The sequence below is a fragment of the Pocillopora damicornis genome, chromosome 13 (assembly GCF_964200805.1).
Source record: "Pocillopora damicornis chromosome 13, jaPocDami1.2, whole genome shotgun sequence".
NCBI classification, from domain to species: Eukaryota; Metazoa; Cnidaria; class Anthozoa; order Scleractinia; family Pocilloporidae; genus Pocillopora; species Pocillopora damicornis.
Genome location: NC_142682.1, coordinates 14,023,170 through 14,033,247, shown reverse-complemented (window position 1 = coordinate 14,033,247; position 10,078 = coordinate 14,023,170). Strand labels below are relative to the sequence as shown.

The 10,078-nt window shown below is 36.2% G+C and overlaps 2 protein-coding genes across 2 annotated transcripts in view; both read right to left on the bottom strand.

The window, feature by feature from the left end:
* The window catches only part of LOC113685238 (uncharacterized), an 11,878-nt gene extending 7,519 nt beyond the window's left edge, over nucleotides 1–4,359 (bottom strand). Inside the window, exons 1-6 of the mRNA XM_027202725.2 lie at nucleotides 4,215–4,359; nucleotides 3,911–4,011; nucleotides 2,746–2,810; nucleotides 1,692–1,754; nucleotides 804–882; nucleotides 1–464 (exon numbers count right to left, since the gene is read on the bottom strand). The exon at nucleotides 1–464 is cut by the window's left edge and continues 782 nt beyond it. Of these exons, the coding sequence (XP_027058526.2) occupies nucleotides 1–464; nucleotides 804–882; nucleotides 1,692–1,754; nucleotides 2,746–2,810; nucleotides 3,911–3,972 (733 nt within the window). The 5' untranslated portion in view covers nucleotides 3,973–4,011; nucleotides 4,215–4,359. The remainder of the gene's footprint in view (nucleotides 465–803; nucleotides 883–1,691; nucleotides 1,755–2,745; nucleotides 2,811–3,910; nucleotides 4,012–4,214) is intronic.
* Nucleotides 4,360–7,604: 3,245 nt separating this feature from the next.
* LOC113685241 (uncharacterized) lies at nucleotides 7,605–9,922 on the bottom strand. Its single transcript, XM_027202731.2, has one exon. The coding sequence runs from the start codon at nucleotides 9,055–9,057 to the stop codon at nucleotides 8,170–8,172; it is 888 nt and encodes a 295-aa protein (XP_027058532.2). The 5' UTR covers nucleotides 9,058–9,922; the 3' UTR covers nucleotides 7,605–8,169.
* Nucleotides 9,923–10,078: the final 156 nt, after the last annotated feature.

Sequence of the window (10,078 nt, the reverse complement as noted above, 5' to 3'; positions counted from 1 at the left end):
AATCATTTGATAACTTCCGCTCTTTAACTGTTACCACTGACTTTGATTCGTGTCTATCTTTTCCTTTCTCTGCCAATAAATTTCCTGAACTAACATTCAAAATTTCATCCTCTGACTGCAAGTTCCATGTTAATTCTGCTATCGTACTATCTCGTTCCTCAGGTTTAATTTTCTTCAAGCAATGTGTTGTTTTACTTGGATCGAACTTTGCAATCTTTTTCCTATCCCTACGCCTCAAATACATGACTGGTAAGACACGTCCAAACTTTCCAACCACCCAATTCTTCTTTCCTGGAAGAGGTGTACCAGGAACAGCCTTTGGAAGTGTTTCAGGAATGGAATTTTGCATTTCTGAGTCCCTCTCACGATGTGCTATCATTCCTTTTAGCGAATATTGTTTGGTTTCTTCATGCAAGGGTGATACGACATTAGCCTGAGCCTGCTGCTGTCTCTCTCTTTGTAGCCTTTACATTAACAAAAAAAAAAAAGATAAGATGCACATCTGAAAAGGGAAACATTTTTATTTTTATTTACAACTGGATGGTAAACGTGCTTGAATAAAACACAAACGGCATTAATATCTCATTTACTATCGGTATATCAGGCATGAAGAAGAAAATATTTTTCGGAATGTTTATAACCCACTCTGACTCAAAATAGAGCTATTACATGTGTGCCTCCCAACACCGCTCACATTTTCTTATTCTGTGATTACGTACAGTACAACGTCATTTCACAGCCTCAAAAATACACCCATCTATGGGGTTAAAAATGCCTCATTTATTAAAAATGTATTAACAAACCTTGTGAGAAAACTTTCTTTGGCAGGCTGAATCTTCAAACAGCAGCCCCTCCACTTTGAGTTTGACAGGAGTGAAACACCTTCATATGAAGCAAAAGGAGAGGGAGTAAAGGAAGAAACAAATTTAAACAACTTCTGTCTAACAATAATTGCTGGGTGGTATGCTCAGGGTTGGTACAGTTTTTGATTATTGTACTGGTTGCCAGATGATACAAGTAGACATACAATGCACAGTTAATACAGGGGTGAAAATATGTGTTCAGTTCATTGATTTATTCTCTACATGTATGAAATTTAAAATCTGTAAAGTCATTCAAAAAGAAAAAATTTCCAATAACACCTTTCTCTTTCTAAAACATGAGGAAAATAAAGGGAGATTGTCATTATTGCTCTTAACCTTTTAACTTCCAAGATCTCATTAGTAATTCTCCTTACTGTCTGCCATATAGTTCTTGTGATATCAGTTTGGAGAATTTGGTATTAGATCAACTACAAGTTAAGATTTTTTCTTTATTCTTATCACTTATCTGCTTGATATTGTATTGATATTTTAAGAAGTTCTGTCTCAGTCACTCATAGGAGCTAAAGGGTTAAAGCCTTATCAATAATTAAATTTCATTAATAGTACTTTTACTATGGAGTTGAGTCCAAGTCAGTTTGAGAAAGAAACAAACTGAGATACATGTGTATTAGAATCTCTCTATTTCAACCTGAAGTTTTCTAAATATGGCTCAAGTAGCTATCCAACTATACACGATGCAAAGTATTGCTTAATTTCAACAGACACAAATCAAAACAACTGTTAAAGATAACAATTACATTGGAACACATTTTACATTTCACAACAAGAAATAGCTGATGGTAAATACAAAAGAAATTCTATACTCACATCTTCTGAAATCTTTCTCTGTTTGCAAAATGTCAATATATGCAAATGTTTTGGTTGTGCAACCTAAATCAATCAATAGAAGATGATATACTAAAAGATTTGGAAAACTTGTAAAATACTCATAAACTTATACTTTAAAAACTAGATACTATGCATTAAGATTTGAAAATTGTTTTGAAAAATAAGTTTCTGGATTAAAGTAAAAAAAAAAGACCTCAAAACAATAAATTAACAACTGCACCACCAAGTGGAGTTTGGGTGCCTGAAACATTCTGGAGCTTCCAGTATTGGCAGCCAGCTCCTTGATGGAGACTTCTCCCATGGCTGGCAAATCCTGGCAACTCAGCCATGAGCCCCCACACAGGAAAGGGAAACAGGCACCCGTCACACTGAATAAACAATGGAAGAGGGAGGGAAGGGGTGGGGAAAACTGCCCAGCCCATGAGCTGCCTCTCCTCACAATGCTGCAAGTTCGCGTTCAAAACAAATACAAGAACCCCTCATATGAAGAGGACATGGAATTCTGATGCATGTGCATATGCAAAAAAAGGCTGACTACTAGAGAATGCTGATGCTCTTTATTGTTAACTCTGTGAAATTGCATTAAACTGCATTAAATACATGTTGACAGAACAAAATACGTGTAAGGATATTCAAAGGGAAGATTTTGACAGGTTTTAAGGCAAAGCTCTACACAGAAGGACAAACATGTACTGTGTGCTGATGCCATAACCAAATTTTTCTGCCTTGGTGGCTTAACAATTTCTTTAACCTTTTACACACTAACATCAGTATTCATATACTAAATACTGTTCTTTATACATTTACCAAGGTGTTGACAAGGAGATTTTGTGAACAATTTAGCTCTTCTTAAGTTGGTGATCATTTCCCTTATCCTTGTGACCTTGACCCCTGTGATTCTGGGGTGATAATTGCAAGGGAGAAATTAGAAGCTACTCCCTCTTAGGGGTGAAACGGTTATGACAAGGTGAGACACATGCTGCAAGATCTCCCATAATTCAGCAATAGAAATACAAATGATTCATTTACATACCATTTTCATCTGCTCTTTGTATAACTTCAACTGATGATACAGTACCAAAAGTATTGAAGCGATCTCTGAAATGTTGCATTAAAGGATAATTATAATATATATGTAGACGGCTTAGTGTGGCTAAGAATTATCTTCATATACCAGTGTTTATAACATCTAGCACATGTTAGCCAATAAGAGAAGAATTTAAAACATTGAAATATTAGTGAACTAAAGGAGGTCCTTCGTGGGAAGTCAAAGCACCATTTTACCCCTTTAACTCTCAAAGGTGATTAACAAGCATTTTCTTCCTATATTATCCATACATTATCCAGCAAACAACTCATGAGAATTTTCAAACTTACCAGCTAGCAATTGCTATCTTGATCTAACATCAAATTCTCTTCACCAATTTACTATGAAATGTGTAGCAGTTAAAGGGGAGAATTTACAGTTTCAGATCTTGGAGTTAAAGGGTTAACTGTAACAGAGTCATTGCAAAGACAATTTGTTACACTGTATCCTCAAGCATTTAAGGAAAGTTTTAAAGGATATGTTCACTATGAGCTGTAAAGATATTATTGAGAAATTCTGTTATCTAGTTAATATATATCAAACACAATTACTACAGTATGAATAATAAGCAGTGACAGCCAGGGAAGGGGGGAGGGGGTTCGGTTTGGGCACATATTTTATAGAGCAAAGATCAGAGCAGCAGCGTTGAGTAACTAATGGAAGAAGTTTAGAGTAAAAAGCCACAAAAAGAATGGCTAAAATAGATAGCTTACTTGAGGTTTTTGTATGTACAAGAGAGTTCAAGAGATCCTTTTTGAACCATGTACAAGTGCAATAAAATACTATCTCGGGTAAAAAAAAAAAAATTTGAAGCTATTCTTAGTTTCCTCTTTATACCAACAACGGACTGATTCAAACTCAGGCTCGGAGACTGTGGTAAATGAGAGCCAACTAATGAAGAAAAGCTCCAAATCAACCTTTATCATACATCTTAGAAAATACCGAAGAGCGATTCAGCAAAGAAATATAATTTCAGTTTTGAATACAACTGAGGTATTTGTGAAAATGAGGCCTGAGATAAATTGATTTAAAAAGAATTCAGGCTTGGTCAATCCGACATGAACATACTATACGTTGTGCACCTGGTGACGAAATTATAAGTAGAACATACCGTAAATCAACCTCTTTGATACCACTGTAGAGCCCTCCAACAAACAGACGTTTTGTTTCCATCTTTTTCCCAGGGACACGCTGAATGGTCACGTTGTTAACCTAGGTAATCAAAGGATAACTAAGTATTCCTAGTAAAAATGAACAGTTATTTACAGATAAGCGATCATAATCGATCCATGAGGTAAACCGTGAGCCAGGGAAAACATTACCACTGATATACCTCAAGGATTAAAAAAGGTTGCAGATCATTGCTAAAAATAGAGAAATAAAAGTCTTGTAAAGGAATTTCACGACAATTCTACCTCGTAAAGGTCCTAACTTCAAAGAGGGCAACATCACAACAGAAACGAAGAAGTTAACCCACGTTTGTCCGCCATGTTTTTAATGAAATCGCGTAAAAGCTGGTAACCAGTGTTCAGCGCTCTCTCGGTTGAATTTCTTGGAGTTCGCTACGGCTTAGGCTGGAGGTTGGACACAGTGCTGCCGTCTGCGATACCAAGAACTTTTTTGCGATCAATCACAGGCTCGAAATAGAAGAGATTCGGTCAAAATCACATGGATGTCGAAGTATGATCGTCACAGTCTATCGGCTTACTTAAGCGAGTTGAAATGTGCAGCGGTGCGTAACAAAACTAATTTTAAAGCTTCCCTTCTCTCCAACTAACAAATCTGTTAAATATCCCACAATGGCATGAATTCCCGCATATTTTCTCTTTCTTTAATCCTTTGAATAACTCAGTTTTCGAAGGTTGTGAAGTTCTACCTGTAACTAGACAATTAACGATATATACTCGGTCATGGAGAAACAATGCTTTTACTTATATCCCTAAGCGAAGTAGAACTGTTACTTATTAACGTTCATTTTTGACTCCATACGCGCCTGCCTGCTTAGTTACGCACCAGTTGCCTCCTTCTTACTTCATTTAAACGTTCATTACCTCATATTTCAATAAGGCTTTAGATCGATATCTGTAAGACGTTGACGACATTAGAGCCTGGAGAACAATCTGTGTTAGGTGCAACATAGCAAGCCCTCTCCTATACCCACTATCCTGCTACTTCTGGAAATTTCAACTTTTGTGATGCTTCTTTTTTTATTTTTTCTCTTTTAAATATGTGTAGCTTTGGTTGTTTATATTTGTTAAGGTGGATTCAATGTGGTTAGCTAGCTAGGATGAAGTGGTCTTCCTGCCCATATTTTTATATATATGAGTATCGATTCTAGTTGGGGCGAAGCTAAATAAATAAAATAAGATAAATAACAAACTTCAAAGTTTTGACAGCAAAACGTCAAAGTTTTCTCGTCCAACCGTAGCGTTTTCATTCATTGCTGCACGGCGAGTTATTATTCAAAGGACGAAAGAAAAGAAAAGAATGATGACTGATAGCAGAAATATTGAAGAGGTTCTGGCCGAAGTAGACCTTGATTCGCTAAAATATGTAGCTTATATTGGGGAGAACGGGTTTCGTTCCACAGCTAGTGTCAGTTATCTTACCGAAGAATACCTCAGTCATTTGCCCGAAGGGCCTTACAGACTTCATACTTTTTTATCATTTCTACGCCTTTTTAAGTTTGTACGTATACGTAGATAAATATTTAAAATCGCTCTTGAAACGACTGTGGATAAACAAAGATTATGTACCTACCTATCTAGCCAATAGGTTTTTTAAATTCCCTCACTTCTTCATGACCTTTTACTGACCAGTGTAAAATTCACTGACCAATGTAACATTTTCTTGACCAAGGTAAAATTTCCTTAACCAACTTATTTGAAAATATGATAAATAAGTTGTAATGGTCTCCTCTCAACCTTTTATTTATGCATGCAGCAAGTCACATGCAGTGCACAAAATTTTTTTTCTGAGTTCCTAGATGTAACATGCAAAAAAAGGTTTATTCTCCCGAAAACCAACATCAACCTGTCCTTTAATTACATTAAACAACATTCTACCCATTCTACAGGTAACGAAAACAAAGAAAATTAGAGAGAAAAAAGAAAGTGTATGATTTCATTTACAAACAGATTTGAACTTGCATTCCAAAGGGAACTAATGTTCAAATGTTTGTACCAGCGTAATCATCCGTTAAAGAGCTAACTCCCTACCATGTTGGCAACGGGAAGTTAAATATCGAGATATTTATTAATTTATAAGTTTAGTAGTCTTAAACTTCTACAGCAACGTGAAGAAGTCAATAATCAATGAAATATGTAAAAACAGAAGAAAAACAAACTCGCACACACGTCCATATCCACGCACATAAATCCGCTTACTTTTAGAGACTATATGTATTTTGTATTTAGTTCATTTTGACTACATATCATCATATATTTTTTTCAATTCTTTTCTTATGATCTAGTTGCACCCCTGAGCTTTATTTCAAGTGTAAAATCAACAGAGGAAATTATCCTGCTGTTACATCACTAGTTTTTACGCCGATAATTGCATGTTGTCCTGTGAAGGGTGCTTAGAGAAGATCACGTTCAGGAAACATTGAAGACAAATCACCTACAATCGCAGCAGGCTTTCCAAAGATCGAGTGCTCTCGTATGATTTATCATAATCCGGTCCGAAATGTTTCCAACACGTGTACATCATCGACTTTTTCAATCAGATAATCTGAAAAGGAATTGATGATTTCTTACTAACTAGTATAAGTACCCTCGTGTCATGTGAATAACTTGGCATCCATATTTACTCATAATTTATTTCGTTAAGCGACTTTTCCCTTTTTTAGATTGCGTAGAATTCTTCTGTGTATTTCCGTTCCAGCATCAGCAAAAAGGTTATCTCTATTTTCATGTATCAAGACACGATCTCTAAGTTTTGTTAAAACCATAAGTCGTTCAAATTTTTGACTCTTCAAATTAGCAATTTTAATATTCCGAGAGTTCAAAGTGTAAAATAATTTGTTTTCAATAAGCTTTAAGGAGAAGCTTCACAAATGAGAATGAATGAACTCTAAAACAATAGGAAACAGAAAAATTCGGGCAAAATGAGAGTCGCCAAATTAACTGACGCTTTTTCTAATAAGGTATTTTATTTTAAGCATTTATCGGAGGAGCTGCTGCTTTAAGTTATTCCGTAATAAAGGCTTCTAAATGGTGCACTAGTTGTGACGTAGGACGTTGTTCAAGCACTAAAATATATAGTTCATCAAAGTTTTAGCTTGATCTCATCAGGAAGTATAACCAATACATTAGTCCCTTGTAATGAAACGAAATTTTAATGGTTCATGCTTCATATGTATAAATGTGATTTACAATAATTAAAATCCTATCTCTTGAGGAAAGCTTTTAAGAATTAATTCCTCATTATGGATCCACAAAGATCTACCTTTTCAAGCACAGAATTTCTAATAGTGCTCTTGAAAGATCGGATGACATTAGCTTTAAAAGGAATGAGGATAAAGGAAATCAAAGTAAATTGTTTTGGTTAACAGGAGGATATGTACAATATGATGTTGCTTTTCACGATTTTTTTAGGACTTGTGCGCAATATTTTGTTGTTTTGGATGTTTGTGGAACAGTCCGGGAGAGCAAATTTAATATTCTAAACTGTGTTTTCGCGCGCTAATTTCGCTTAAGAAACAGTTGCAGCGGAATTGATGGGGTTAGAATGCTGGAGAGAAAATCGAAATCCCGATAGAAATCTGAACTACATTTTTTTAAACAGAATTCATTAGATAATAGTTTCATATTAAAAGCACTCACCATAAGTGTATTTTTATTAGTAGCCTCTACTACAGTTGAGATACTGATCTTTTGTGTGCGAAACTCTTACAAAATAATCGTCAGTGCGTGAAAATGTTCCTTTCTTGGAAATGACTCGTCTATCTCCTATTCACAGACTCCATTAGTGTACAATCCATCATGATGAAAGACTTTGAGAAGAAATCTCAACTGTATAACTCCTTAATAGCCTCGTCAGTACTGATAAGTCAATTCTGAAGGCGATATTGTGTGTAGAGATAAAATTTAAAATAAATCAAAACACTACTTGTGCAAGGCTGGTTAGCACTATTTTTTTGCGAATTTTTATGAGAAAAAAACCCTTCAAACAAGCATAGAGGGTTAATGAAATTTATTATGCTGTTTCCCTCCAGAGAAGTCTAATCAATGATAAACGATTTTGCATTTTAAATCATGACGTTAATGAAGATTAATACCACAACGCGGCCTTCTTCTAGGAATGAAAAATATAGATAATAATGACACGGAACGTAAGCGCCATGTTGAGTTGTACATCATGAGATTATCAGCCGTCGCTTACTCGATGCTGTCTAAATTCAAAGATGCGTTTGAGCGCCCTTCGATATACCGGTAGTCTTAAACAATAAATAAGTGGGTCAAGAGCTATTTTGAAGAAAAATATGATGATAGTAGTCGACCATGCTGTTCGTAAACCCTTATCCGTGGGAAATAGTCTCTGCCCGTACACTGAGATGTGCCATACAATCATTATCGGCACACCAAGAGCCGTAACCGTAGCAAGCAATAATAGATTGGCTCGCGTAAAATTTCTGTCTCTCACGCGGACACAGCTTGCGTTGGAGCTTTTACAATCTATGGCGCGTTTCACCTGGCGCAGATATTCCTTCCCGAGTGCGGCATAAACTGCACAGAGAAGAAAATTGCTGGGTTGAAATGCAATGTGTAATTGTAGTACATCTACCATTGAGAAAGAGACTCCCATCACCAGCAGAGAAGGGATAAACAAGGAACTACACGTAATGATTGCGAGAGCAATTCCTGTTGTCTTTTTGGTGACGAGGCCTTGTTGTTTATGAGGCATCTTCACGCCAATGTATTGACACAACGATAAACCCAGCATCGACAGATACGACACGCTTGTGGTCCAATAAAATAGAAAGAAGCCAGCGTTAGACAATATTTCTTTACCCGAAAGATCTAAAGCTCCATACCTAGAGCTGATCTCAATCGACAAAAGCGGACCCGCACCCAAACCACTAAAGAAGTTAGCAAACACCATTCCAAAAACGAATGTGGTGGCCGCTGTACGGAATCTCTTGAACGGATCTTTCCACAGTACAATCAACATCAAAGTGTGTCCAAAAATGATTAATAGCGAAAGTAAAGAAAGTAAAACCACCACGATAAAACATTCCACATTTTCTTCACTCATAGCTTGTAGAAGATACAGTTTCCTCGTCTAATCCCGAAGAAAACCAAACATCATAGCGCTCGTTTTTAGCCGAGAATATTGTAAATGGTCAGAAATGCAATATTGGTCCTTTTGAGTGAAACCACTCTGAAGATTGCGTTTATGATCGCTTTTCACTTGAAAAGTGACGTTGCTAAGCAGCAAAGAAAAGAATGCATACGAAATAATGAAAAAAAATTTAATTTGAAAAGTTTTGACAAGAGACAGGTGTTAAATCACCAATGAAGACAGAGCTTTGAGATTTGCATGTACTTAAGCAAAACAAAACTCCGGTCATTTTTTCGAAATATTGCATGGTTCAGTCCTTAGGAAAAAAAAAAGTGGGTGTCTACCCTGCCGAAAAAAGAGAGAAGACATTAAAAAAATACTTCATCATAACAAGGTATCAAACACTGCTTGGACCTTATATTCAAGTTTCCTTTCTCAAAATGGCGGAAACTACTTTGTTATTAAGACCCTAAGTTTATTGAGTTCAGCCTTACGTCGGAGAATTAGTCTTATGAGCTTCTTGAGTATCAGAGGTTTTCACTTCATGATTTCTCTTCACTTTTCCATCGCGAAATGTTTTTGAAAGCATGTTACTTCGATCCTAAAATGTTTTAAAAATATACTCAATAAATTTTTGACTTATGGATAATTCTGCAAATATGGAGGATATGTTTTTCTTTTTTTTGGTACTGGTTGTGTCTTCACTAAGACAATTTGGCTCGATGAAACTGCGTTGTTCTGAGGTGAATGAAATGTTCACTATAGAATAAGAGAGATGGTGAGTTCTGAGCTCGGTAAGGAAAGAGAGAGAGAGAGAGAGAGAGAGAGAGAGAGAGAGAGAGAGAGAGAGAGAGAGAGAGAGAGAGAGAGAGAGAGAGAGAGAGAGAGAGAGAGAGAGAGAGAGAGAGAGAGAGAGAGAGAGAGAGAGAGAGAGAGAGAGAGATGTTTTTCGTCTTGTCACGAGCGTGGGACAAAGAAAAAATTGCTTAGGGTT

Coding starts and splice junctions, on each gene's coding strand:
- LOC113685241 (XM_027202731.2), bottom strand. CDS start 9,057: ATGAGTGAAGAAAATGTGGAATGTTTTATCGTGGTGGTTTTACTTTCT.